At 33.6% G+C, this 27,506-nt stretch overlaps 2 protein-coding genes across 8 annotated transcripts; both read right to left on the bottom strand.

Annotated features, from left to right (window-relative positions):
• Nucleotides 1-3,227: 3,227 nt before the first annotated feature.
• On the bottom strand, nt 3,228-6,762 carry ATOEP16-2 (Mitochondrial import inner membrane translocase subunit Tim17/Tim22/Tim23 family protein). Of its 4 annotated transcripts, none has more exons than XM_082875860.1 (8): nt 6,341-6,762; nt 6,209-6,260; nt 6,019-6,093; nt 4,873-4,904; nt 4,438-4,471; nt 4,011-4,116; nt 3,817-3,884; nt 3,228-3,689 (listed from the first exon to the last, which is right to left on the bottom strand). In XM_082875860.1, exons 1-7 carry the CDS (start codon nt 6,464-6,466, stop codon nt 3,821-3,823), a joined length of 489 nt encoding a protein of 162 aa, XP_082731986.1. In that variant the 5' UTR covers nt 6,467-6,762; the 3' UTR covers nt 3,228-3,689; nt 3,817-3,820. The 4 variants fall into 4 exon arrangements, with proteins under 4 accessions (XP_082731986.1, XP_082731987.1, XP_082731983.1 ...); XM_082875861.1 differs by having other exon boundaries at nt 6,019-6,087; nt 6,341-6,741; XM_082875857.1 differs by lacking the exon at nt 4,011-4,116.
• A 1,535-nt stretch (nt 6,763-8,297) lies between these two features.
• On the bottom strand, nt 8,298-26,770 carry LOC114277623 (binding protein). Of its 4 annotated transcripts, none has more exons than XM_082875855.1 (24): nt 26,410-26,770; nt 21,679-21,759; nt 21,449-21,548; nt 21,279-21,363; nt 21,135-21,184; nt 20,437-20,516; nt 19,520-19,579; nt 19,160-19,259; nt 18,931-19,008; nt 18,074-18,141; nt 17,873-17,941; nt 17,715-17,792; nt 17,542-17,637; nt 16,246-16,316; nt 15,992-16,069; nt 15,772-15,865; nt 14,969-15,064; nt 12,781-12,998; nt 12,577-12,691; nt 10,142-10,273; nt 9,923-10,030; nt 9,743-9,852; nt 9,563-9,664; nt 8,298-9,480 (listed from the first exon to the last, which is right to left on the bottom strand). In XM_082875855.1, the coding sequence occupies exons 1-24, from the start codon at nt 26,452-26,454 to the stop codon at nt 8,940-8,942; spliced, it is 2,655 nt and encodes an 884-aa protein (XP_082731981.1). In that variant the 5' UTR covers nt 26,455-26,770; the 3' UTR covers nt 8,298-8,939. The 4 variants fall into 4 exon arrangements, with proteins under 4 accessions (XP_082731981.1, XP_082731982.1, XP_082731980.1 ...); XM_082875856.1 differs by having other exon boundaries at nt 8,298-9,474; XM_082875854.1 differs by having other exon boundaries at nt 17,873-18,141.
• Nucleotides 26,771-27,506: the final 736 nt, after the last annotated feature.

Here is a 27,506-nt window from a genome sequence, read left to right as displayed (position 1 = left end):
GTTTTAGTCATTGTCCATGGTTGGTTTAGTGTATTTCTACTGGGCTGTGGCTCACCCTATATGGGAATATCATTTTCAGGTGCAGGAAGCATGCCACCTCCAAGGACATAGCTGGGAGGCTAGTGGCGGGCATAGTTTTGTCGTTTTACTTTTGATGTATTACATGTAATTTCAAGCCAAGGGCTTAATGTGTAAACGAGTTAGAACTCTTCGTTGTAACCAAGTGTTAACTTGGAAAGCTGTAAGCCCGTAGGGCATTTTGTTATGAGGTTAACATGTAATACTTATGTAATGGAATTCTAATGAATGAAAGGAATGCGGTTAGTTTAAATGTAAATGCATGTCTTATCTGATGGGTTTATTGTTATTATTTTGAGGGCGTTACAGATGTAATTGATGATTTTTACATTAATATGTAAACAATTTCTATATACTACTATTTGTCAAGTTATGATTTGTATTTGGCCTAATCCATGTTATTTGTTCTATGTTGTTTCAATCAGATATTTGTAGTTCGGGGTATTGTGACACTCACCAATTTAGAGGAGGTTGGCCACAAACTAATGGTAAGAGTATTGACTTCATCTTTTATTTTGAGTCAGTTTATTACAATTGAGTTCTCCACGTGGTATTAAAAAAATATTGTTTTTCTTTTGAATTGAATTAATTTATTATTTTGGACATGTAAGTTGTCACTACTTTAGACATGTCAGTTGTTTTTTTTTATTTTTTTCTTTTTTAAATACACTTTCCCCTCCTCTAATTGTCTTCTAATAAAATTATGTTCTCTTTTATTTTCATAGGACGATGAAGATTTGCACCAAACTGTAATATTGGCTCTTTTTACTCATCTTATTTCATTAGGAAAATTACAAATTAGTGAGTTTTTAAATATTTTGTGAAGTTATCACCTATTTATAATTTTTCTTATTTAATTTACTCTTCTTACTATACATTTTCTTTCAGGTATTGATACTAGCAATACTTGATGGCTATTAGATGACTTTAAAATCTTTTTAATTTGGCTATTTTGTAAAGTAACAATTTCTATTTTATAGTAGATGTAATTGATGATTTTCATATTAATTTGACAAATCCGATGAGTTGCAGGAATTATTTTTTTACAAAATTAAATTTCACCATTTAAGCGGTTTTATGAAAAATGTATTGCTATATTGTTGGAATGCTATGGCATAGAGTTGATTTCTTTTTCATAATATGATACATCTAGTTTTTCAATTTATAGTTGATTGCAAAATTCATTGATGTAGGATGACGATTCGTGTGTTTTGTTATATAGATTGTCTATTATTTGTTGCAGAAAATTTAATATTGGGGCTCCCTCCATGATGTAAAGATGTGTCAATGCTTTCTTCAGATTGATTGGAAAATTATTTCAAATATTTGCTTTCTGTATCTTAATATGTAAACAATTTCTAAAAATTACTATTTGTCAGGTTATGGTATTTATGTTGTCTATATTATGTTATTTCAGTAAGATATTTGTGGGTTAGCGTACTATGACACTCACCAGTGTATCAGGTGTTAGCCACAAACTAATAGTAAGAGTGCGGACTTAATCTTTTATCAAGTGCTACAGACTCTACAAATTTTAACATGATAGGTACAATTTACAGTTACATTTTGATCCCAATATTATTTACATCGTGTCTTCAGGCACGGATATACACTAGTAAAATTATATTACAGGATGTTTTGGGAAAGTAATTAAAAATTAATTTTTTAGATTTTTTAACTTTTTTATGAGAGCGGTAATGTAATTTAAAATAAATAAAAAAATTAATTTTAACTTCTTCTTTTTTATGATATTCTCGAATGACTCCACAATTTAAGAGATAGTCACTGATTTATTCATCAAATCGAATTCTAAATCTTTCACTCACCGCACTTTATAGTATGACTATATATCACTCGGCCACCACGGCCTCGACGTCCCAAAAGATGGAATAAAATTGAGCGAAAATTATTCGGTGCTCCCACAACATCATATCATGCCACCAATCAACAAAAAAATAAGGAAATATATATGGCTAAAATGCTTTTTTTTCCGTCAAGATATATACACATAATTTAAATTAAAAATAAATTAAGAAATTATCATTTAAATTGATATAATTAAAAATTAGAAGTTTATTTGGTTATGATAGTCAAATATTTTTGTTTTATATTGGATATATAGATAAATTATAGCATGAAACTAAAAAATATTTAAAAATCAGATATAGGGAGTTGAAATTTTCTGTTAGGATGTTATAAATAATAAAATAGAAAATATAATTATTTTAGTTTTAAATGGAGAAGAAAATTAGTTTAAAGTGACCTAATCTTTCTAATACCACCCTCAATCGGTACTTAATGAAAAATGTTGTGGGTCTTGATGCAATTTTCATAATGATTTGAATTACTACGCACATCGTACCATAGAAGGAGCTCAATGGGTCGTCTTCAACAAAATTTTGTATACAATCACAAATGAACTTATGCAATGTTTAATTAACAAGAATAAAAGTAAAATGAAACAGAATAGATTACTAATTCTTTAATTTCTCTGAACATTCACTGTGAATGATGATATCACTTATAAATGTATTTTTTATAATTTTACAACAAATAGTAATAAGCCGTCCACAAAATTAGATTAGAGCAGTCAATATTAAGATTGTAAGCTTGAATGCTACAAAGGCTAGCAGCATAGACAAGACAAGTGAAGAATACAAGAAAGAAGTGAAGAATCACTCATTAAAATATCCATCTCAACGAATAAATTGTTGTTATAACATCTCAAGTCATCAACCCTTTTGAATGACAAGAACCCTTCAGGGTCACTATGATGACCCTATCTCTACAAAGTAAATTTCAAATATCAACAATCACTGACAATTCATCAGAATAAACCATAAATACTTGTAATCACCAACAATACACCACAAGGTAAGCCAAGATGTTGCCAACACCAACAATCCATAGGTATCAAATAAGCCAAGGTGTTACGAACAAAAGTTGAACAGTAAACATTCAGATGTGGGTTGATGTGGGTTTATGATTGGTCTCCATGACAATCTTAAACCAGTAGGCAACCCCTCATGGTTCTTTAGTCATCAACCTATGTTATCTGATGCAGAGTAATCTTGTGTGTGTGTGTGTGTGTGAGAGAGAGAGAGAGAGAGAGAGAGAGAGAGAGAGATCACTGGAAATAGCACAAGGTGTTGCCTCGAACATTCAAGTGTGATTTTGAAATCGTTCTCCCAATTTGCACCCATACACACCAAAAAGGAACTGTTAAAACGTTCAATTCAGCAGTTTGAACCAACCAAAAGGATCCTATAATAAGAATAAAATCTGAACTTGATTAACCAACTACTACAAACGCTCCAAGGATTGGGAGTTGGCTCATTGAACAAAATATTAGTCTAAAGACAACACTCGGAATGATTTCTTTTTTTAGACAAGAACTAGACATTGTTGCATATAGAATAGACAAGAAAGCAAAATGACTTCCTGGCAAGCATTGGCCTACTGCCAACCTAGAATATCCCTGCAAGAAGGTTTGCGGCGGTGGAGATTGCTGCACCAGTAATAGCACTTTGCACTATCTGCTCATGGGAAGAATCTTCTGATGTAAGTGCCAGCGCCATGCCTGTTATTGCTCCTGCCACTGCACTATTTTTCTGCAAAATAAGAAAACAATATGCTGTTACGAACAAATTAAGATACATGAAATAGGAGACGGCATGGTATCTCAGGATATGAATTTAAAAAAATGTAATGAATACAACACATGATTAGAAACATTACCCAATCATGAGTTCCACGAGCCTCCTTTAGCCCATAGGTGACACCTGAGTACATTCCAGCAGCCAGTCCTGAAGTAGAAGAATGATTGTTAGCATCTTTAGGATTCATCAGTCATATCATATGCTACAAAATTATCCGACCTTGTGGAAGCACCAGCCGGTCAGCCATCTATAATCCACAATTCAAATACCAACCTAGCTATCTTCATTAGGGGGGAAAGAGAGATCCTTTCAATAGATGAGAGAGTGAAAGTCCACAAAAACTTCGAATTTTTAGAGTTTGTCGAAATGTCTAGAGAAACTGCAAAAAGGGTTGATCACATAGATTGCTGGTGTAAAATCAATAATATATCTCCCTCTGTTATTCCTTATCTTTATTTTAAAAATAAAAAATAAAAGATTCCCTGGTTTTGTTTTCTGTGCTTCAGGGTGAATTTGTAAGATCAACATCCATACCACTAAAAACAAGAATGCTAAACATGGTAGATACATTATGAAAGCTCGACATGAAGACATGGTTAAGCCTATGGTAGCCACTAGGCCAGATTTCATTCATCTAACTTCCTTTGGATCTCCAAGAAAGACTTCAAATGAGGATGAGGACAAAACAGTATCAGCTTACCCCACTGTAGAGATTCTTTTCCGGTGTTCTTCACCTGAAAGCATTGTAACAAGAAGGGTTTAGAAATAGAACTGCACAATAACACAGTAATGCTATGAACATCAACAAATATACCAACAAGACACAGCTTGCATGAGGATCCTACCACTTGATCTGGGCCCACCTAACATTGTGTCTAGTTGATATGTTTATTGGTATTTTTGTTATTATTTCAACATAAATGAGCCACCCAGCCAATACACAAAAAGCCAAATAAAATTTCCTTTCACTAACAATAAATATCAGCTGCCAATGCCATTTACCATCCATTCTAAGTATTTATTGGTTGTTCCATGACACCATGTCATGGTTCCATCAAAGACCTGATTTGCTTCTTGTTTTGTTTTTGGCTAGTTATTTAAGATCAAAATGTAACACACTAGTTTTGAATCTTACCAAGGCTTCAAGAGATTTTTTGTTGGTTTCCCCTGCAAAGCATTTAAAGGAAAATCAAATACATGGCTAAAGGAATTTCTCAAACAAACTGATTTCAGCAGCATTCCACATAAAATTAGAATAGCATGCTATGATAGTCAAATGGTATACCACCCATGTAAAATGTTTAGATGAATTTTATACTTAGTCCTCCTCCCAAAAAAAAAAGCCAAAATGAGTGGAAAACAAATGCATAGTTCATCAATCTGCCCCAACAAACACAGCTCCAGACCAAAACTGTAGTTCATTCACTATATCCATCAGGTTACAAAAGCTATAAACGTTTCTGATCCATTTTCTGACATAAACACCCCAAGACAACACCAGTCCCTTCACCCGAACACAACACAACCCAACCCTCCAAAAATGAATGTTTAATTAGTGAAGTCTATATAAAGGATTTCTATATTAGCTCAACATCTGCTGCTATATATCATTTGCTAGATAGTAAGAGACATGGGGAGTTGCCATGCACATACAAATTATCAAAACTCTAGGGATAAGATAAGACGAAGAAATTCTCTACAAATGGAAGAATTTGTAGGGAGTGAAAAGAGACAATATAAATTACAAGAATACCAAATCGTGCAATGTGATTGAAGTTGGTTTCCCTTTTTCTCCTCCGATAAAATGCAACTAGGTTCAGCTCATCTATGCAGCGCATACCAACATTTCTTTGATGTTTTCATCTGTGTTGATAGTTGATATGGCAGGTTTTCAATTATGAAGTTATCAACTATCAATGAAACATTCTAGCAAGATCATGGGGAAACCCCTTACCATTACCAACAACAAGAAGCAGGCTTTAGCAAACCTAAGCTAAGCTGAAAAGAACAACTGAACCATTCCCAACAGTCTCATTTAATAGATATCTTAGTCATTGAAAAGCTAATAGATCATTTTTTTATAAAAAAAAAAAAAAAAAAAAACCCTTATATAATGTTAATAAACGCCGATCTCTCAACGAAGATCTCAGGGCAACATTGTACAGTGACACAACATTTCACAAACAGGTTATACAGTTCTGTTCTTACTACAAGAGCAAAATTCAGATATACATCGATAATGCAAATTGTAAGGTGTCGAAACAGAGCAGAAATCACGAACCTCTTAGGTCCGGGAATCGCTGCTTCTTTCCGGCCGTGATCTCCGGTGGTAGACCACCGCTATCCGCCCCTGTTCCTGATTTACTCGCAAGCATTCATACAACTTATATATATATAAACACATTCAAATCAACAAATTCATGATTCGATATACCAAAAACAAATTAACAAACACAATCGTATCATCACACCTTCAAGGGCTGTGAAATAGGCCTCGCGCGACACCGCCTGGATTGCTCCAATCTGTTTGACAAAAGAATCGTTTAGAGAGAGAGAGAGAGAGAGAGAGAGAGAGAGATACAAAGTTACATATATATTTATACCCCAGCGGCTTTGACGAAGCTTTCGGTGATGCGGTTGAGGAGAGGGTGGCCGAGATCGAAGAGGCCTCCCTTGTCGAAGCTGCGAAGCTCATCCAGAAGTGTTCTTGTCTCTAAATCACCGCTCATTGCTCTTATGTTTCTTCTTTGATTTCAAAACACACGACACCACCACACCATAAACGCAGCAAATTAACAGTTACAGAATGCAGAGAGAGAAAGAGGGGAGAGTGAAGAAGAAGAAGAAGAAGAAGAAGAAGAAGAATGTGTGTGTGGGTGTGTAGGTTTTGCGAGTGGACGCGTGGAATAGTGGCCTTACGTGTCTGAGTTTCCGGTGACGAGAATGCGAGCATCATGCCCACTTTCTAGAACTAACCCACCGCTTGTTGAATCAATTTTGAAATAATGAATAGTTTTGAGCAACGCTGTAATAAAAAATAATTATTAAATATTTTACGTAACGTAATATATATATATATGAGTAAAATATTATGCAAAATATTTGGCTTTTTTTTTTTTTTTTTGTGTGGAGATCTATAGTATTTTTACAAAATATTATACTATTATGAAAAATATTTGATATTTTTTTTTGAGATCTATAGCATTTTGTATAGTTTTTGTACAAAATATTAAATTAAAGCAAAGTAAAATATAGGAATAATTCGGGAGGAATTTTCACATAAATGATAAATAAGAAAATTAGTTGTAAATTATAGTTTTAACTTATTACTAATTTACTATCACTATTAATCCAACAATAAAGAATTAGAATCCTCGCTAGTTTTTTTTTTGAATCAAATCCTATATTAATAATTTAAATTCTCACTAAAAAAAATTTCAAATCAACCCAGGCAACAATTTCTAAAACTAGTCCTTAATCATCTCTCTTTTGTTTTGACATTTCTATTTTTTAGACTCCAATCAAGATCCAATTAAAAGTAGGGTTGATTCTCCAGCAATTAGAAAGCTTGGTAAAAGAAACACCAAAAATATCACATAAATAAGGCAAACAAATTATTCAAGCTTTTGTTTTTGTTATTTGATGAAAATTTTTTAACAAGCAATGTGTAATCAAGATCGGGGCTTTTTCTGATTTTTCATGATTATATATTGTATTAGTTTTATTTAGTGTAATTTTTATTAATTTTGACTTAAATTAATAGTCAGTGAATGGTTATCGATAGGCATAACGCTAGGTATCATGATAGAAATATCATGAAAAGTCTTCATGACGATTCTCCACCCTTAGATTAGTTTATAATATTTATAGTGTTTTATTGTATGTTATACAATCACCCTTAGATTAGTTTCATGAAACTTTTTATGATATTTATTTCATGATGCGTAACATTACTTAATTGTTGGGATACTTGTCTTGTTCGAGGTGAAACAGCTTGTAATAAATTTGTTTATGAAGCACTTTAGTGCCAAAATAGAACCCAAAAAAACAAATTTGACGCTCGCAGGTAACCTGCTATGCACCTGCTTGCTATAGTTGAAAACATATCCTAATGCCAGGTGCATCAACAAAACAAGCAGGTCTGGATCATTGATGCTGTGTTGATTTGAGGAGAGATTTAACAAGAAAAATAAATAAAAAAAATTGGTTGAATATGAATAAAATATATTTACATTTCATTTAATTTTATATATCTTTTCTCTTTCTCTTTCCCTTTTCAAATCTCCCAACCAAATACAACGTAAGGAAAAACAAGTATAACAAAAAAAGAGTACAAAAGAAACAATGACTTGATTCGGATATGGAAAATCTAAGCTTGTCAATGTATCAAATTTAATCTTAATTAGGGAGCAAATGCCCAATCGCAAAAACCGATCAGACTGCAGACCCATGCCTGTCAATGGCCTGGATTGACCACCAAATCTCACAATGTACAATGTACTATAACCTGTGTAGTTTAACATGGCAAAACTATAATCTCAATAGGCTAGATAAGAGACCTTTCCCAGTTAACAGTCTGATTGGAAATATCACTTCAGAGAGAGTTTCAAAATGTACAGATGGATGTCTATAAATAAAATTATACTAAGAAAAATTAGCCTCAGACCCCGTCACTAAAACTTTCTCTCAGTTACAGCCCACACCCACCAAAAAACAAAAAAAAAACAAAAAAATCAAAATCAAAATCAAAAACAAAAACAAAAACAAAAACAAAAACAAAAACAAAAACAAAATGAAGGGAAACTATACGGGGCCATGTTGGTGCCCTATCTATCACATATAGTTCACATATAACTATGCAGAAGTGAGTAGAAGCGCAAGGAAAATGTAAAGGGTAAAGAAAAGAAAAATTCATGCTAATGAATGTTTTACAGCAGAAACAATAACTCGGCTCAAAGCATCAGAAAGAAGGGGAAGTTCGTGCATACAATACAAGGGTATGAATTTCTCCCTGCCATTTCAATGGCACTGTACAGTAATCCTCTCCCAGCATAGGTGGAAAGGGGCGTAAAACCAGTCATCTTCATTATGTCAGTTCCATTCTTCACTTCTTTGGGAAGAAAGCTCCTCGAGCAGCACAGCACAGGGCTGATTGCCAACTAGAGCATACACTGGCCAAATGTAAGAGATGATAACACAACTTTAAGACCCATTAACAGCCATTTCTGGTGAGGAGTTTGGCGGAATTAATGGGCTGTCCTCTCCACTTAGCTGTTTATTGTCTTGAATATTGTGCAAGCTATCAGAGCAGCTTCTAGGACCAGTGGGTTCTGTATCTTTATGGTTCTCCTCATCTAAACTAGGAGAGTTATCAGAACAGCTTATGGATTTCTTATCTGGGTGATTCACTTCATCTGAGCTATTCTTGGAGTCTGGGGAGCAAGGAACCATATGCATAGTGTTTGCTGTTTTTTTACCGGGTAGCACTGCATGACTTAGAGTTGAGCACAAGGAAGCAAATACACTATCTTTTGACTTCGAGATTTTACCTATCCGTTGCTTCTTTATTGGCCCAGGCTCCTGCTCCTCCTTCGAAGCCAACTTCCGTTTCAGCCTAAAGGACTCCATTGTTCCCTCATCTCCATCAGAAATTTCTGACTGTTTCCTTGGTGGTGGCTTGTCGTCTTCATCATCCTCGTCATCATCATAATCAACAAGTCCACCAAGTCCACCAGATCTTGAACTACAAAAGTGAAATGAACACATTACATGCATATTCTCCGAGTAATGCAAAAACACATTTAAAGGAGAGGCAATTCGAATACCTTAATGATGGGCAGCTCACAGCAGACCCATTGGATAAAACAGGTTGAGCTTGTGCACTGGGGGAACGTGACATGGATGCAGAAGCTGAATCTTCTTCATCACTGTTCAAACATCAACATTCAGTGGCTAATGGCTAAAATGCTCAAGGCAGAGACTATTACAAAATGATAAAAACACACCTGTCCTCGTTGAAGTAGTCTTCCTCTTCTTTCTCCAGGGCACGCTCATCTATTCGTTTTCTGGGTTCCAACACATCGATGGAACTTTTCGGTCCAGAGTTCTCCAGGGACTGCAAATGCACTCATCATGAAAAGATCTATAAAACAAGATGGAAAAACTAGATGAGAATTGGAGAATACCTGTTCATATTTAACTTTCAGAGAGTGAATGGCAACTAGATTTTCAAATTTAACCAACTGATCCCAGAATGAATCAACTAAATACTTGAGTAGTATCTTCAAGTTCTCCTGCATGAAATAGACTCATCAGCTGATTCTCCTTCCTGATATATCCATTTAGCAAGTAAATACATATAACGTTGAAAAAATAAAAAAAAAAAGTTGACGAGAGAACGTCACCTTCCGGATATACTCAAAAAGTTCTAGAACAGCAGAGTTCAACAAGTTATAACGATTCCCATTACAAATAAAAGCCTCCACAATTGGTTTCAAAAGGTTGTTCTTCACAATATGATGCATCAGGTGCTCATCCTGCACAATGCCATATAAAGTTACCAGCATGAGATTTCTCTCTTCCTATGCACTTCGTGTTCATTAAGTACTTATCATCGTGTTCATCTAGACAAACTATATATACCACGAAATCACAGGGATCAGTCTATGATCTTTCATCTATTAACAATCACACCTACACAACTTTGACAGATGCACATGCCATCAGATTACATTTGGGAGGAAGGGGAGAAAAACTGGCCAACAAGAAAAATGAGAGAAAAAAGCAATATTGAAAACAACTAGAACTTTATTTCCGTTGTAACCAAAAAAAGAAAACAACTAGGACATGATAAATATCAATACACACAAATATATAAAATCAATTTCCAAATAAAGAGTTCCAAAGAAAGAAAAAAAAAGAAGCTCCAAGCGAAAAATAAATCCCTTTGTAGAGATGAGCGTCAAGGAATCACGAAATAGTAATAACATCTAAAAAACTTGGCACAAGACAAGTCAACCCAACGCATAGGGATAAGAGTGAGCAAATAAGCAAACAAAAAACAGACTAGAACAACTTGAAATTGGAAAGGATGCACCTTAGTGAAATGAAATCACTAACAGTAGAAAAATCAGAAAAACTTCCAACAGTAAAAATATGCCAGGAATGGAAAATATGTTAATGATAAAGCTAGTCCTGTGTGAACCTTGCCAGTGGTAGAACAAACTTCAGTACTTGACAGCATCTACTATGCATAGGTACCCTCAGGCAGTAAGCAGATCATCACTAAACCTTTGTTGTCTCATCCAGGATAGACAACAGATGCACAATATCAAATAAACCCTACTCGAGTGTTCAATAATTGCGATACCATTTTTTTACATAATCTATGGAAACTTCAAAATCCAAGTTTGAATTAGAACCAATGTCATAGATGATCCATGGTGGAGAGGTAGTGCTTTTGAACTTGAAGAATGATGTTTTTACTGTTAATTAAGCTGGTTTCACGGTTGGGCAGCTTAACAAGCCATCGACTGTTAGACCATGATGTCACAAACAGAATAGTAAAACAGGTGAAGTACAAAAAAAATTTTATAGCAAAGGAACCCCAACATTCCTGATTTAAAATCAAAATATTTTACAACAAAACTCCAAGGGTTCTTTTCCACAAGGAAACAATGGAAGAACCAGTCATTTGGGAAGAAAAGAAATTACATAAAATTGCGGAAGCGTACCAATAACAAAACAGGAAATGTGGAATTTTGCATGGATCACACAAAGAAATTTGTGTAATCAAGTTTTGGTTCAATTTTATGCTGCTTTTAAGCTCAGAAAAAAAAATAAAAAAAAATAAAAAAAATAATCATTGACATATTGTATGTGGGTCAGATACTACTATTATTGGGTGGTTGGTCCTATAACAAGCCGTCATTCAGTCTAACAAAAAGTCTTAGTAGTCAAAACTCCTATTTCAGAGTCTACCAGCCTGGCTAATTAAGTATCAATATATCCTTTCAACTAGAAGATAGTTAGGCCGAGGTGCCTACCATGAAGGCGCCACATGAGCAGTAATTCTCAAGTTCCACCATGACATGTCATTCCAAGAAACATCAAGGAGGCTGTGGTTTTGTTGGGCAAACAAGGAAGTGCTATCCAGAGAGTCATTAGGACAAATGAGCCCCAAACTCTGGCTAGCATGATCTTATCTAAAAAAGACAATGAAAAGTGATGAATAGACGCGTCACTAGAAAGACTGCGCCTTTCACATTAATTGGCTGCCCTCAAACCCAGGCCTACATTGCCAAAAGTTCATATGCAGAGGACCACTTTGAAATGTTAGTACCTCCCCAACTTAGCTGATCTCAGACCCCGATCAGAAAAGTTAGCGGCTTTCTAGATTAGATAGACCATGGTCCCAAAACCAACAAGACCACATATCCTTTCCCAACTGCAACTTGATTAACACAAATTCATCATCAATCATTAGGCCAGATAGAATTTCAGCCACAAAAGTTGCTTATTTTTAATGCTCATATAGAAGTAATTTCAAATTTTCAGCTTTTGTAATTCCTGCAACAGCCTAATCTACAAATAAGATTAGAGGTTATACAGTCCAATCCCTAAGTGAGAAGAAGTCTTACTAAAGATGCACTTCCAGTCGGTCATCCCAAATTTTGTTACCCAACAGAGAAAAATGGGGGACAATATCACCCAGCAAATGAAGACCAATGGAGACTTGCACTCATGCTCTGAGGTAAATACATATAAATTTTGGAATACATCATGACAAGATTCATGTCAACCATCAATTTCTTTCAAGTATCAAAAGAAAATCACTTACATTACGGGAAATAAGAGTCCGAAAAAATCGAACAGCCGCAACTACAAGGTATTTTTCCCTTCTACGAGTCAGGAACAAAACTTTATCTACCATGTTATTAAGAAGAAAGTTGCACCTGCAAACAGGAGGAAACACGTCAATCCAAAAATCATTGTCACCACAGATCAAACTAAATGACACAGAAGCAGAGTACCAATAGATTACTTTATTCTATATTGATGGTGAAAAACACAAAAGCACAGCAGTTCACATATGTTTAAGAGTATTTCAGGCTTTGCGCGGATTTGATTTTCAATGCATCCATTGGAGCCCACAGATTTGCTGACTGATTGACCCATGCCGTTAGGAGGGCATGAAGAAGTTATAACATCAATTAATTGACCCAAGTGCTTCTCATAGAATATCTCAATGATAGTCTCTCTCTGCAAAAAAGAAAAAGAAATGATCAAACACTTCATGATATGATACCAAAAGGTGAGAAAGAAAATCAATATACAAGCAATTCTCATCCAATTTTCTTTTAGAATATTATAGTGCAAATGTAAATGAATAGAAATGAACCTTCAGAATGTAATTGAACAAAATTGCTGTCCGATTTAGACCCTATATTTTCTGGTAAAAAATCTATACACAAACTCCAAACTGATTCCAATATGTAGTACTGTCTCGAAGGAGACATCCCAAGTATTAGATGTATTTTTATTTTTTATGCATAGCTACAGGTAACAAACTATGTGATGTAGCACACTGTAGGAAAAAAGAGAAGAGAAAAGACAAAGAAGAAGACTCGGTCACTTTCAGTAAACCTACGTCAGTGGGAGATCGGATATTGTCCCCGCTTTGAATACGGAATCTTGTAGATTAAGCTCCTATTTAGGGGTGTAACTTGGGCGGGTTCAACCCGAGTAATCCGAACCCAGTCCGAATTTTTTTAGGGCTTGGACAAAATATTTTCAAATTTGGTACGAGTTTGGGCAAAAATTCAGAAGCCCGAATAAAATTTGGGCGGGCTTGGGCAAAGACGTCAAACAATCCGAGCAACCTGAAACCTGAATTATACATATATAGATATATAAAAATATTAAATATACATATAAATTATTAGCCATTACATCATATTAAAGTAATTTAGATTATTAAATTATATTAAATATATATTATTATATATACAAATAACATAAAAACTTACTTTTTCTATTTTCACTCATAAATTGTAAGGACTACTATAACGACATCTCTTTTACATTATATAAATTATTTGTTTTGATGGTATTAATGATTTTCTATAAAGAAAAAAAAAATATATATATATATAGTCAAATTTTAATAATTTAATAATGTAGCTGCAAAAACAAAACAAAAAAACTGAAATTCATTTACAATTCGAGCAACTCGGATTTAACTCAAGTCGGGCTTGGGCAGGCAACTTCAGGTTACAATTCGGGTCTGGGCAGGTCTTTGCACAACTTGGGTTGAACTTGGACAACCTCTCAATCCGACCGAACCCACCCGATTACACCCCTACAAATATTAACAAAACTCCTAACTAAAATAAGACTATGATTAAAAATAAAATAAATAAAACATTAAGGACATAAAATTATAAAATAGGAAATAAATTTTCCAAGTCAAAATTTTTTCCTGCTCGTTCAGCATCCCTATGATGCCTAGCATTGGCCAACACTAACAAAAATCTACCAAAAAAAATTTTTTTTTTGGCACAAGAAACTTAAAAATACTTTTTATTTTTTTTTGTTCAGTTTCTTTAAGAGGACTTAAAATAACATTTACTTCTATCAAGACTCCCTCTCATGTTGCAACACCCATGAGATGTCAGATGAAACGCAAAAGGACTTTGAATGGTGAATGAAAATATATTTCCAGTTTCTCCAATGACTGTAAATATTTCTTCATGACACTTGACAAAAAAAACAAAATTCTATGAAGCAGAAAAGTATATGATATTACAAATAATCCAATGCATTATCTTACTAAATATATAACGATATTCATTTCACCAATTATCATCATCCTAGTCTGTGTTATTTATGATTATGAAATTCCCATGTTGTTCACTTTTTATGATTATGAAATCTGTGTTACTTGACCAGAATTTTAAACATTCTTTGTGTCATTTAACCTAACAACGAATACCAAGTACAGATAGTGCTACCAATGTCATTGACCAAAACTAATGCTTGAGAAATTGTATATGGCACAGACATAGTTCAAAAGGGAAACATATATAATAATGGCATGAAAGTTTAACTACAACCTATCATATATTAGACGACAATAAAAGATATTTCAAGACCTATGGACTACATTTGGCAATCTACAGTCATTTAAAAAAAAATAAAAGTGGAATAACGAACGAGAATAATCATGGCACCTGTGTTCCTGATGTATAAGAATCCAAAAGGCTTCGAAGAATTTCAAGAAATTGGCAATGCATGTCATCCCCAAAATCTGTTATCATACCTTTAACCTACAAATACACAACCACATAGTAATTATTTCTTTCAGCAAAGAGAGTAGTAGGAGAAAAAAGTAGAACCAAAAAGAAGAAGAATAGAAAAAGTGAAAAAATAATACATGTCTACCAATTTAAAATAAGAGAAGAGGATACTCAAATTGAAATTGCAAGGATAAACAAAGAAGCAACTACAATAGTAATAATGACCACATAATAAACAATAGCAACAAAGGGATTACCAAATCCTGAAGCGCTACATAATGTAATAATATAGAAAGGGACAACTTCCCTTGTTATGGCACATTAGGCGCGTCTCAACTCTCAACAAATTTTAAAAAAAAAGGAAAAAAAAAAAGCCCTAATTTCTTAAAATTTGCAGGCCCTATAGATGTCCTGGGATCTGATGTCTCACAGAATATAATGTATGCTTGTCCTAATAACTAGCATGAAGAACGCTTGACAGACCACATGTTGAAAAGCAATTTAGACTTTGGACAATAATGAAACACAAAACATCTTCTCCACACGTGGGAGTAAGTATGTATCAATGCTTTAATTTTTAAAATATTACATATATCGTATCTTGATTTCTTATCATCAACATAAAAGAACATACACTTGTAACTCTTAGGGTAGCTCCTATCTTAAAGTCCCAAGGAAGATGTAACTTTAATAAAGCATGAATAAAGGGAATCGAGGGGGGTGAAAAACGTACATACCAGAAGTCCAAACAGAAGAATCCCTTCTTGCCGAGCGAAATAAGAACGCAAAAGATTTGGATCCTGGTTAAGGAAGAGAATAAGGATGTCTGTCCTGCACACATCAAAATGACTTATCATTCGGACAAATATCATTGAGCAAAAATAAATAAATGCAAAGAAGAAAAAGAAAAAGAAAAAAAAAAAGAATACTAAAGCATGAGATAGCCAAAATCATTACCCAATTAATACAAGCTTTTTATCTTGACTCTGCAAAACCTCAGCCATGATGTCAAATATCCCTTCATTAACTAAGTCTCTACAGTCATTCAAAAATTTTGATATGAATTGATGCATATAAGATTTCAAATACGTGAACGCATAATTAAAGATGATGGTATCAAAGATAATATACATATATTGGAGTTTCAATTTTGAAAGTTTTAAGCAAAATAAAGCTCATCGTGACCAAAATATGACTTCTGTGATGCATACCTAAATAACCGTTGTTGTTGGACCATCTGCAAGCTTTTGCTTAGACTACAAAACTCATGCAAGAAAAGTACCTATTTCCAAAAGCAAGCAAGTTCAATTCACGACAAGATGTATCATAAGGAAGTTAAGAGTCACAATCTGCCCAAGGATGACAGTTAAATGTATAAAACAGCAGCGTATGCAACTATTTTGCTAGAACAACATGGTTTACAAATATGATTTAGACTTCCTCAAAATCATTACTTTGTTAACAAAAATTTCTTCATTTTTTCTTGACTAAACAGCACATGCTGATTTATGAATTATATGTAACACAAAAGTAAATATTACCTTTTAGCTCTTTCATGTAAGTATGCCAGCACATATATTCTAATAGCGATCAAGAAAAACTTGACCGATTCTCAAATGACAAACTGTATGACACACCTATTACTCTAATTATTTGACACCAGATAATCTGAAGGGAAAATGTCCAGACTAGAGCAAGAAAAATGATGCCGTCATTGCAACCTACCATGTAAATATAAAATTGTACAGTTTCATAATAACCGGAGGGAAATCTTATTTCATGCTTGTTGAAGCACTTATTCTTCGAGGGGACTAGACATACCACTACATATTTAAAGCATTTATAGTTCAGCTCTTTGTTCTATTGATTGGATGGAGCCCAATGCCACATCTATTGATTCTTTACTAGAGCTTTGGGTATCATGATTCTTTTTTTTATTGGCCTTCTGTTGTGTACTCTATGCACATACAAGTTGCTCACATCCTCTTTGGTGCATTTTAATGAACTACTTCATTCATGTATTAACAAATGACTCTCAGGAGAATTGAGTTCTCAAAATCAAACGAGACAATTATTTGAGAATAAAATATCTACACTTAGGAAACAATACAAAGAAAGAATGTACATCATACAAACAAAGCATGAACATTTGTCATGCTTATTAAATAAAAAAATAAGAAAAATTAAAATTAAAAAACTTGTTTTTTGTCTTGCATACTGGGATATAACCAAATGCAAGATAACCTAGTGAATAATAATGGAATTTCAGCCTAACAAATAACCAGGAACTCAATAAGAGGAAACAAACACAGTAAATGTACACCCAGTTTAGTCCCCCATTGGATGCAGTCTGGGAAGGAACAAAACACAGTAAAGGACTTAATTAACAATGCTCAAAAAGAACAGAAGAAAAGGTGCAAACCAATCAACGTTCCATATGCTGGAACCTGCATCGCACGTACAGTGGCAAAAAGTCAAGGAAAGACATGAAGTTATTCAGCAATTACCAAATTTTTCTTTGACTCCGCAGAAGTGGTAGACAACCTCAACTTTGCAAACAATTCCTGAAAAAAGGTGCTGTCATCTTTTAATAAAGAAACAACCTGCAAAGAAATAACACAATCAGGAATGAGAGAACCGCCAAAGACACTGTATTAAAATTTGAATTTAAAAATCTTACAGTGGCATTATTTGAATGGATTATGGAATTGAGATTTGCAATAATTGCGTCATCCAGCACTCTAGGCAAAATGGCATCCTAAGAAAGATAAAACAAGATAAGATATATATTCCAGCTGGAAGCAAGAAATAAACAACATGAGCATTGAAGATTTTTGCCTTCAAATAGCCAATTCTATATGTTTGGTGTATCTTCGACAGGACCAGTAGACTTTTAATCGGTATAGCCTGCAAATCCAACAACAGACAGCAAACAAATAAGATGCCAGATACACCAAAGCTTGATACCAAAAGGGCGCACTCAACTTCAAAAAAGCACAAGGGGAGATGAAGGAAAAAATATAAAGGAACCATATGTACCTCCTTAAACACCACATGCTCTTTCAGAAAATTGCGATGGTGTTGTACATGAGGTATATCTGGATCATCTGCAGGCCAATTTTAAGCAATTCATCAACAACCAACAGAGCAACAAATCACAGAGAACGACGGACCAAAATATAAACCACATGCAAGTGTTACAGCAAATACACCCATGACATAACTGACCCTGTGTTTATCATCAACCAAGAGGTGTTTGGACGACAGTAAGACATAGAAGATTGTTAAATAGATGCATTTTCAACTAAAAAAACCACAAACAAACAAGGAGAGTGTAATTGAGGAATCACAAAACACATTCACATGCAAGTATTTCATTGAACACACAGGTATAAATGTCAATAAATCATTACTGCCAGAAAAGAGGAGCCACAAATAAGTGTCAAATAACAATGAAGAAGATGACTGAAATACCAGCATGTTGTAAACACTAAAAGCTGATAACCTATGAAATCAACAATCCATGACAAAACAGCATAACAAAGTCTAACATAAAAGAAGTTAACGGAAGTTATGCATATTGCAACAATTTTCTGCCAGGCAACTTGCAGCTTGGCATAAAGCAAAAGAGAACTTGGGCAGTCAATCACATCAAGGTAAGACAGCAATTACAACATTGACAACAATATGTATCAAGGTAAGACAATTGCAGCCAAAACCACAAACAAGAGTCTTCTGAATGTTGATTATTATAATTAATAACCAGCACATGAAAGAAGCCAAAATGCATAGTCATCTAAAGCAATAGCACTAGGAACTTACACACAGTAAAGACATTGACGAAACCACAAAAGGTAACTAAGAGTATCTTTCCAACCAACAGCAAGACAACTTACATTCAAGAGACCCAATAATATCCATGATCAATTCATCCCCAAATATTTTCTCAAAGATCTGAGGACTATTGAGAAAAACTGCAGGTCAACATACAAATGCATTAGTATGAAGGAAAAAGACGGGCAAATGAGTAACATATATGAAGACAAGATAAAAAAAAATCAATAAAAATAAAGAACATTATTATCACAATAACAAAAAGAAACTAAAGTAAAATGTGGTACTAACTGATCCCTCTGACAATTTTGAATATCATGTGAAGGCCATCAATATTTTTCAAGTCTTCACAGATTCCAAACAGGTCCATCAGCTTCCGGAAAAAATCTTGCTGCAAAGAAAATAAATTTCCTCTTCAGAAAAATCTAACAAGAGTAATCGAAGTTATAAGCCAAGTAGAAAAGGAACATAGGATTTTGTCGCCAGGTATTTGACCTCTTCAAGACCCCAAAATATTAAACTTACAAAAATAAACCTCATACAAAATTACAATAACAAATCAGGCCATCAGTTTTATTTTTCAATTTCTTTTCATGTATAATCTATCACATCAACAATACAAAAATCACAAAAAAGATGTACAAGACATACATCATTTAATATGAGTTCTGCTAGACGAATCTGATCAGCGACACCACTCCCAACCACAGTCTGCAAGACCAAAGGTGATGAAATTGTGTTAACTATTACATGTACACACATGAATATTTAATATGCATATACACACCAGAAATTCAAAAACTAAAAATGACAATCAATTTTGCCATAATGAGGAAAAAGAGATGAGCGGGGGGGAAAAGTGAATCACAAAATTGAATAAAAACATGATTTTTTTTAGTGCACATAAATGTCTTTCCCTAATTTACCTCCAATAACATTTCAGCATTCATTTTAATTTAATTTTAACTAAAACAAGAGTCAATTAACTTGTTTTCACATAACATCTTAGAACTAACAATGACATACACAACACAGACACGCCAAGATGAAAATTTTAAAAAATATATAGGATACAACATGTGGGAACACGCGCAAAATATATAATTTTATATATTTATTTAGACGTTATATATAAGTGAGTATATGTTATACAAAGACAATAACAAAATGCAATGTAACACTAATTTCTAAAATCTAAAGAAGGAGAATATGTATAAAATTACATCATTTTTCTTTTATTATTAGATTTCCAGTTATTTTATTCAAAGTTGTAATGTATTTCGTGTATGTTTAAATAATGTTCATGTGTTCCTCAAGGGTCTAAAACATGAATCACAAGCCTCTGATAGTGTTATATTCACTTCAGTGATCTCAGTTATACCACAGTTATCGGATACGCTGCCCAAGTAGGAATCTGAAAAACTTCAGTTAACTACGAAAACAAACTTTTTAATAATCAGCAGGCTTTTAACCATATATGTTTAATGTTAATCACTCAATCCAGCAGCATAAAAATCAACATTAAAAATATAATAACCAAAAATTGAAAACAAGGAATCAGTTTCAACCTTTAGTATTATAGGAAGTGTAGACAGCTCAACTGCAGGCAACTCTCTCAACTCACTATTGACGCTATGATAAGTCTCATCTGCAGAAGTAGCAACAAAAATCAACCATCCACAGCACCATGAATAATACATGCATGTCAAAAGATGCAAACCAAAATCTTCAAATAGTTGATCAAAGATCTGAAGAAAAATATCACTTGCCAGATTGACTACAGCAACGAACCTTTCTTTTTGTGCATGAATATTTAAAATGCAAACATACAAAACTGTAGAACAAAGGCCCCATATGGAGTTGTTGAACTTATCTGAAGGTGTTTTAAGTAATGGTGCTTAAGAAATGCCGAAATAGAGACGTCTATGGAATGATCTCTTTTACTTGAAACCAAGTTTGGAAGTTCGGATAATTCAATAAGTATGAGTGGGACTCCCTAATAAGCACATAACTCCCTTATGCCCTACATGTGCTTCACACTTGTTAACTAAACGGAACACATATGTGGTTATTTTCAAAAGATAGGGGTAATTAGCACAAAGGGTAAACCACAAGGGGATAAAGTGAATTTTGCCCAATTTAGATTATCGATCATCTAAACAACTCAAATTGCACTGCTAGACCACCCCAACACAACCAACCTAATAGTTAGACAAGTTCTAACTTTACAAAACTTCTTTTAGAGTGGTTCATAGCAAACACTTACTGTTAAGAGTACTAAACTGCAGATTTCTTTGCACGTTACAAATGTGATCCCTACATAAAAGAAGTGTGTTATTAGATAATAAAGAAAGAGGAAGAACTTATAAATTTACAAAGCAATAGAAGAAATTGATTAGAAAGATATTACCATATGTAAGAGCACCCTGTAGTCTCCTGAAAGCTAAGAGCTAATTCGGTCGAATACTCTGGATCTCTCCAAGAGATTATTGTTTCTGGAAAATAAAATAAAATAACCTACAATAAGCATCTACAGAAAAAGTTAATTACAAGAATAACTTGCATAAACAGAAAGAATACCATCTTGCTTTCGATAAATATCATCTGAACTGATGCGGTGCAAAAGTAATGTTTCATTGTCTTCTTCATCAATGACAAACAAACTCAGTTCTTCTGCTCTCTGTGCCATGACATTTGAGTTCAATCAAAATACCAGTCAATTTTTTAGAAATCATTTTGACAAAGAACCATTGACCATAAATTAAGTACTGTAAGGAAAACTAAGCGCCAGGTCATGAAAACTATCACACCTCCATATAATCGACAGTAACATGCCCCGTTCCTTGGTCATCCCACTTCCCATCATCATTTAAGCGGTAGACCTTAACACGCTGAAATTTCATTGAAAATAAAAAATAAAATGATAAGCACTCTAATCGTAGCATAATTCTCACTTAATGCACCTAAAAGAAACCCACCACTAAAGAATGATACACAGCGATCAAATGCACCTATGCATGAAGAACAGACATTGATAGTGTATGCATTGACTAAAAGAACTTTTAGAAAAAGCTTCTTAAAAGATGACTCCTAAGCATAGAGAAAACATGATTCTTTCAATCATTGAACTGCATATTGGTCATTTTTGTGTTGGGTCGGGAATTTCTTTCCAGAGATTGTGTGTAATTTTTTTTTAGCTTAGTCGAGTCTCTTGAGCAATTATGTAATTAGGAGTTGGAGATTGAAGTTGATCACTCAAACTATGAATGGAAAGAAAGGACAGACTCTAGGTAAAAGATAAAACTCATACATTTCATTTGCATCATTTAGTGGGCTTTTATCTTAATGAGTTTTGTTGGGTTTGCTATAAATTAAGTTCTCAGAAAATTAAGTTTTGGACTATAGGCTAAACTAACTAATTTACTTATTAACCTTTAGTACCCTTAGACTTGGTTTTATTTACCTATGTGTTGGTTTTCATGATCTATGCATCAGTGTATTATTCATTCAAATTCATGGTTTTATCATTTGAATGCATGATCCTTAGTTCGTTGGAACGCACGATGCTTCGCTTGAACGCATAAAGTTCTATCTTGAATGTAGCTTTAAGCAGTAGCTTGTCCATTCCAACATGGACATAGCTCATTCAGACTTGTGTGTTTTTACATGATTCCTTGTTCCCTAACCTTCAGGTTTTCCTTATCTAAATAGAAAAACATCAACTTCATTGTTTGGATTACCCTTTTGTTTCTAAATCTTTATAGAAGTTTATGTGGAGTCCATAATGGCATTATCCATCAAAATGAAGTCACCAACAGCCTTAGTAGTCAAAGAGTCAGGTTTCCTACTTTAGGAATCTTACACATAATAGAGGTAAGAAAATTATAGCAACTACACATCTACATGTATACTCTTTCTATTCAATGAAGTTGACAATAGATAATAGGAAATTCATCCACACACATTACAAATAACCTTAGGTGGCAAGGAACTTTTGGTGAGATTCTTGGTTTTCAAGGTCCAATTCATAGTAACGTAGGACAGCTTTAGAAAACTTAGAATCATGCCACCTAGAAATGGTGCTATGATGATCTAGGACCATGAAAGGTTTGTTGGTTCAGGGGTTTAACAGGTAGAAGAGACGTTATAGGCTTCTGGAATTGTAAAGGGTCGGATTTTGATTAGTGTAGAAAGTGATAAGTTGTTGAAGTTGCAACCAATCGGTTGCTGAAAGTGCGAAACTTTATGGGGTTTTGGGTTTAGACCATAGGTCAAAAGGAAGACAAAATGTTAGAACCTTCTACAATTTGCTAAGAATACAATTTGAAAAGAATAATATGAAAATTCCACCTTGACTTCCTTAAATTACTTCAAACACTTCATGAAAGTTCAAAACTTCTCACGAAGTCTCAAATTTAACTCCTTTAAATAGAGAGATCCACAGCATAGTCATAGGTGGCAAGTCTTCTCCCAACTCTACCAAGATTAAGACTGCAAATTTTTTTTCTTTTCTTTTCTTTTCTTTTATTTTTTTCAAGTATGCCCAGTTTGGTTTCCATTAAGAGGGGTCTAGGATGAGTAAATTGAGTACAAACTTAACCTTTGACATTATTTGCACATGGTTGCCCTCATATTCGAACCCACAACCTCAAAGTTAATAGACCACACATCAAAGACCTAAATATATAACTTGAGAAATGATGTGACCTATGAAACCTTACTGCAAACCTACAATCAATGTGTAATGAATCAAGAATTTACCAACACACCCTTAACCTAAAAGACCAAACAAAACATTAAATGAACTTCTGTTGTCATCATTTTAACCTAAAAAAACATAAAAATAAGCTTAAAATTGAACCTAAACTTCATAAACAATGTCCAAAACGTGCTTTAATGCAAAATTCCATTTATATTCTTTTCTAATTTTCTTGCTCTGCATTATACAACCTCCAAAATAGCCCTCATTTTATGAGCAAAAACCCTGTGTAACCAATTAATAATCTTTCCACTATCTATTAGCGTCTTGATTCATTGCCAAGATCACAAAAAAATTGTTTTCCAATTTTCTGAGCAACTAGTTTCTTAAGTATCCTGCGACCTTGAACTTTAGAAACCAAGTCAACTTCGGCCCTTTTCCATCTCCAAGGTCTATAACCTTCCTTATAATTATTAAAAGGTAAACCTATTATACTTCCACAACATTCTGAAATAGTCATAAGAATAGTAGAGAAGTCCCTACCCCCAAAAAATAACACCACACGCAAACAGAGAGACAAAAGTAACTATGGCAGGTATGAAATCTAAGGATATCATCATAGAAAAATCACCATGCGATGATAATAAAGTATTACATAAAGGTATCTTACAATAGTAATCATTAGACTCAAAAAATAGTAATCATTAGATTCAAGGATGTAATAAGTAAAAATAAATTAAGATAGAAAGGCTCCAAAACGATGCTACCTAGAAGGCTGGAACACGGGTTGTTCCGATCTAAGAAACAGGTGTGTAAAATTGGTACTCACATGCTCTAAAATATGATACAAGGATAGGATTGGATAGATCACATTACTAGAATTTAAGATACTTTTAAATGTAAGAACACTTTTCTTTTAACAATTAGACATCCGATAAAAATATAGACTACAATACTTCAAATTAAGCATGTACAACACATATCTAGGAGCACTATGATCCATTTTTTATATTTTGTTGTGCCAAAACCCCACTATTTCTAAATTTTAATTCAATATATTTATTTTTTTGCTCCCAAGTAAAACTTTAAGAAAATAAATAGGAAAAAGAATGAGATCACTTTGGATCGTAAAAATCACCATTTTGCAATGAAGGTGTACCATGTTTCGGGACGTACATTCCACGATGTAACTCGCTAAGGTACTAGTGTTTTTTTTTTTTAACACTGCTCCAAACAGTGATTATATATTATTGAGAGTACTAATCACTTTGCTTAGTTCCTCTTTTCCAAAAACACTTTTCAGAAAATTCTACTTTCTTGTTTTCAGTGTTTTTTTGTTTTTACTGAATTTTTTTAATATTTTAAGCAAATTTTTTTTTTTACTTTTTAGACATACCTAACATAAATATACCTAAAAAGTAAAAACATTGTGAAAAAACTTTTTAAAAATTCACTAAATACCAAAAATACAAAGAAAAAAAAAAGAAAATTCAGTACATTTTTTGTATTTTTATGTATTTTTATATATTTATTAATTTTTTAAAATATTTTTTCACAAATTTTTTACTTTTTAGATACATCTAAGTAAGGCGTATCTAAAAAAGTTAAAAAAAAAAAAGTTTAAAATTTAAAAAATATTCACTAAAAACAAAAAAACACGAAAATCAAAAAACTCAGTTTTCAAAAAACTTAATTCAAAAAACTCAAACCAAACACACTAGATAGTATTCCAATTGAGTGCAAGGATTTCTTGTAAAAACAGTGAAGAAAATAAGCAACAAGTGTTGCCATCTACACAAGACATCCTACTGTAACTGACCTTATCACTCCTCATCACTGTTCTCGAAGAAAGATTAGTGATTCAAATGATTGAAAATTATATTTTGTTCATTAACCAACGAACCGTAGTATTAATAACTTAGGTAGTTCCAGAAACTTTAGGATAAAAAGGGAATGAATGATCACATGGAATGGAATACAAGCAAAAAATAACAATACTCTACTATTGACCAGTTGTAAGCATTAAAAATTTTGGGGCGGTCATTTGCAAAGTGCCAAAATATCAACAGTTATACTCCAACTTATTGGATTTATATGTCACTTGGCCAAATAGAAGCAAAGCCAAAACTCAAATAGTACCACCTGGACAATTCAAAGAAATGCTAAATCACACATGCCCTCACTACATGGGTCATCAAGATTGTCTCAAGCTCTAGCAAGTATTTTTAAAATTGATTGCTTGACTCAGCTTTCTAGCACTACTAATTCTAGCAATCCCAATCCCATCATGTACTCAGTGAAAAGCATATCGCAAACCTAGACAGTGTTCTCAACCTTTGTCCTATTATGTAATGAACAAATAGCATTGAAATGTTATGTCTACCACTTTTCTTTTAGAAAAGAGCCACTTATTCCAAGTGTCAATCACTTCATTTACAGAAAAGAAATGCCCACCTTACAACATTTCTAATCTAAAGCACAACCCACACAAAAGTTTAAATGCACCATGTCGGCTTAAAAACACCTCCAATTAAAAGACACCAAGTCCATCAAATTCCATAATTCTGCAAATGGAATGCCTCATAATAGTGTGAGCAACAGGAAAAAAAAAAAAAAACGCCCCAACCCTAAAATAGAAGCAAATCAAATATTGTAAGATTACAATTCTTGCTCTCGCCGTCAAAAGCAGGTGAATTAAAAAGGAAACATAATGGAATCACTGGGTTAAAGTCTCTGATTAAGGAATACAATAGTTCGAGTATGTAAACGTGAAGCAAAAACAAAGAACAAGTAAAAACTTCAATTCTAAGACAAAAAGCAATAAGCTTTGCTTAACACTCGCCTGCATCGAATTGTTGGCCGTCTGTGATTTCTCTGGCGCACCCATCACACCGCCGCTCTTTCCAAACTGAAAAAATTCCCAGAACAAAAGCTACAGAGATTGAATTGAACAAGGTGGATTGAATTGAAACTAGGGTTTATGAGGACAAGGAGAGAGAGAAAGAGGGGAAGGGATAATTTAAAAAAAGGAGGTTTAGTTTCGGGCTCTGGAAGGGTCAATGAAAACCCTAAACCGCCATTGACGTCGCAGTGAACCTTCGCTGCTCTCTCTCTCTCTCTCTCTCTCTTGTTTTTTATTTTATTTTGGGTGAATTGTGTGTGTGTCTCTGTGCTCGACTTTTGAAAGTAGTTTAGAGGGCACTGAAATCTCTGTATTGCCCATTTGGTTTTAATGGAACTACACGTGGGTGCCATTGGCCTTGTTGTCCGCGCGCGAGGAATGCTATGCTAATGCGCGCGCTTTGTTCCCGCGATCCAATCATGACTCGTCTAGTAGTGTGTGCGTCCGCCGTCCTCTTCTGTGGCTCCCACACCCAATCGTAAAATTGGAAAATCACTGTTCAGTTGAGTTGGTAAAAAATTACAAATACATGATATAAAAATTTATAATTTTAATTATTAATATTTATAATATATATCTTTATAATTAGCTTTTACTGACATAATTTTTTTTATTATTTGTCATGTTATCATATTGATATGATGTATTAAATTAATAAAATTAAAAAAATTATTATTATTATTGATAAAATTCCTTAAATTTCTACTCCTATCGTTAAGATTGATAAAATTCCTTAAATTTCTACTCCTATCGTCAAGACGCATTACTGATGTCATATGTGGAACCTATGAAATAACTTTTCATACCAACATTCTTCTAGTGTTCGTTAGCCGCACACAAACTCGTGATTAAAAATCTTAATGAATGATTTATGTGGAATATTTTAGGTTGCGATTTAGGTGGGTTGAATCCGAACAATTCAAATTTAGTATGAATTTTTTATGATTTGAATAAGATATTTTTAAATTCAATATAAAATTTTAGAAATTCAAATTAAATTTGACTGGACTTGAACAAAGATATTAAATAATTCAAGT

The sequence above is a fragment of the Camellia sinensis genome, chromosome 6 (assembly GCF_055761805.1).
Source record: "Camellia sinensis isolate YWXY chromosome 6, ASM5576180v1, whole genome shotgun sequence".
In the NCBI taxonomy this organism is placed as follows: domain Eukaryota; kingdom Viridiplantae; phylum Streptophyta; class Magnoliopsida; order Ericales; family Theaceae; genus Camellia; species Camellia sinensis.
The sequence above is the reverse complement of the archived record's forward strand: the minus strand, read 5'-3'. Positions and strand labels throughout refer to the sequence as shown.

What these genes read in the sequence shown, in the direction of transcription:
- ATOEP16-2 (XM_082875857.1), bottom strand. Translation starts at nt 6,466, where the DNA reads ATGAGCGGTGATTTAGAGACAAGAACACTTCTGGATGAGCTTCGCAGC. An exon ending in CTATTTCACAGCCCTTGAAG is followed by an intron (nt 6,094 to 6,208) that starts GTGTGATGATAC and finishes CGAGTAAATCAG; the next exon opens with GAACAGGGGCGGATAGCGGT. An exon ending in GCGATTCCCGGACCTAAGAG is followed by an intron (nt 4,905 to 6,018) that starts GTTCGTGATTTC and finishes AATGCTTTGCAG; the next exon opens with GGGAAACCAACAAAAAATCT.
- LOC114277623 (XM_082875854.1), bottom strand. Translation starts at nt 26,454, where the DNA reads ATGGGTGCGCCAGAGAAATCACAGACGGCCAACAATTCGATGCAG. An exon ending in TATTTATCGAAAGCAAGATG is followed by an intron (nt 21,364 to 21,448) that starts GTATTCTTTCTG and finishes TTTATTTTCCAG; the next exon opens with AAACAATAATCTCTTGGAGA. An exon ending in CAGAACTCATATTAAATGAT is followed by an intron (nt 19,260 to 19,519) that starts GTATGTCTTGTA and finishes TTTTCTTTGCAG; the next exon opens with CAAGATTTTTTCCGGAAGCT.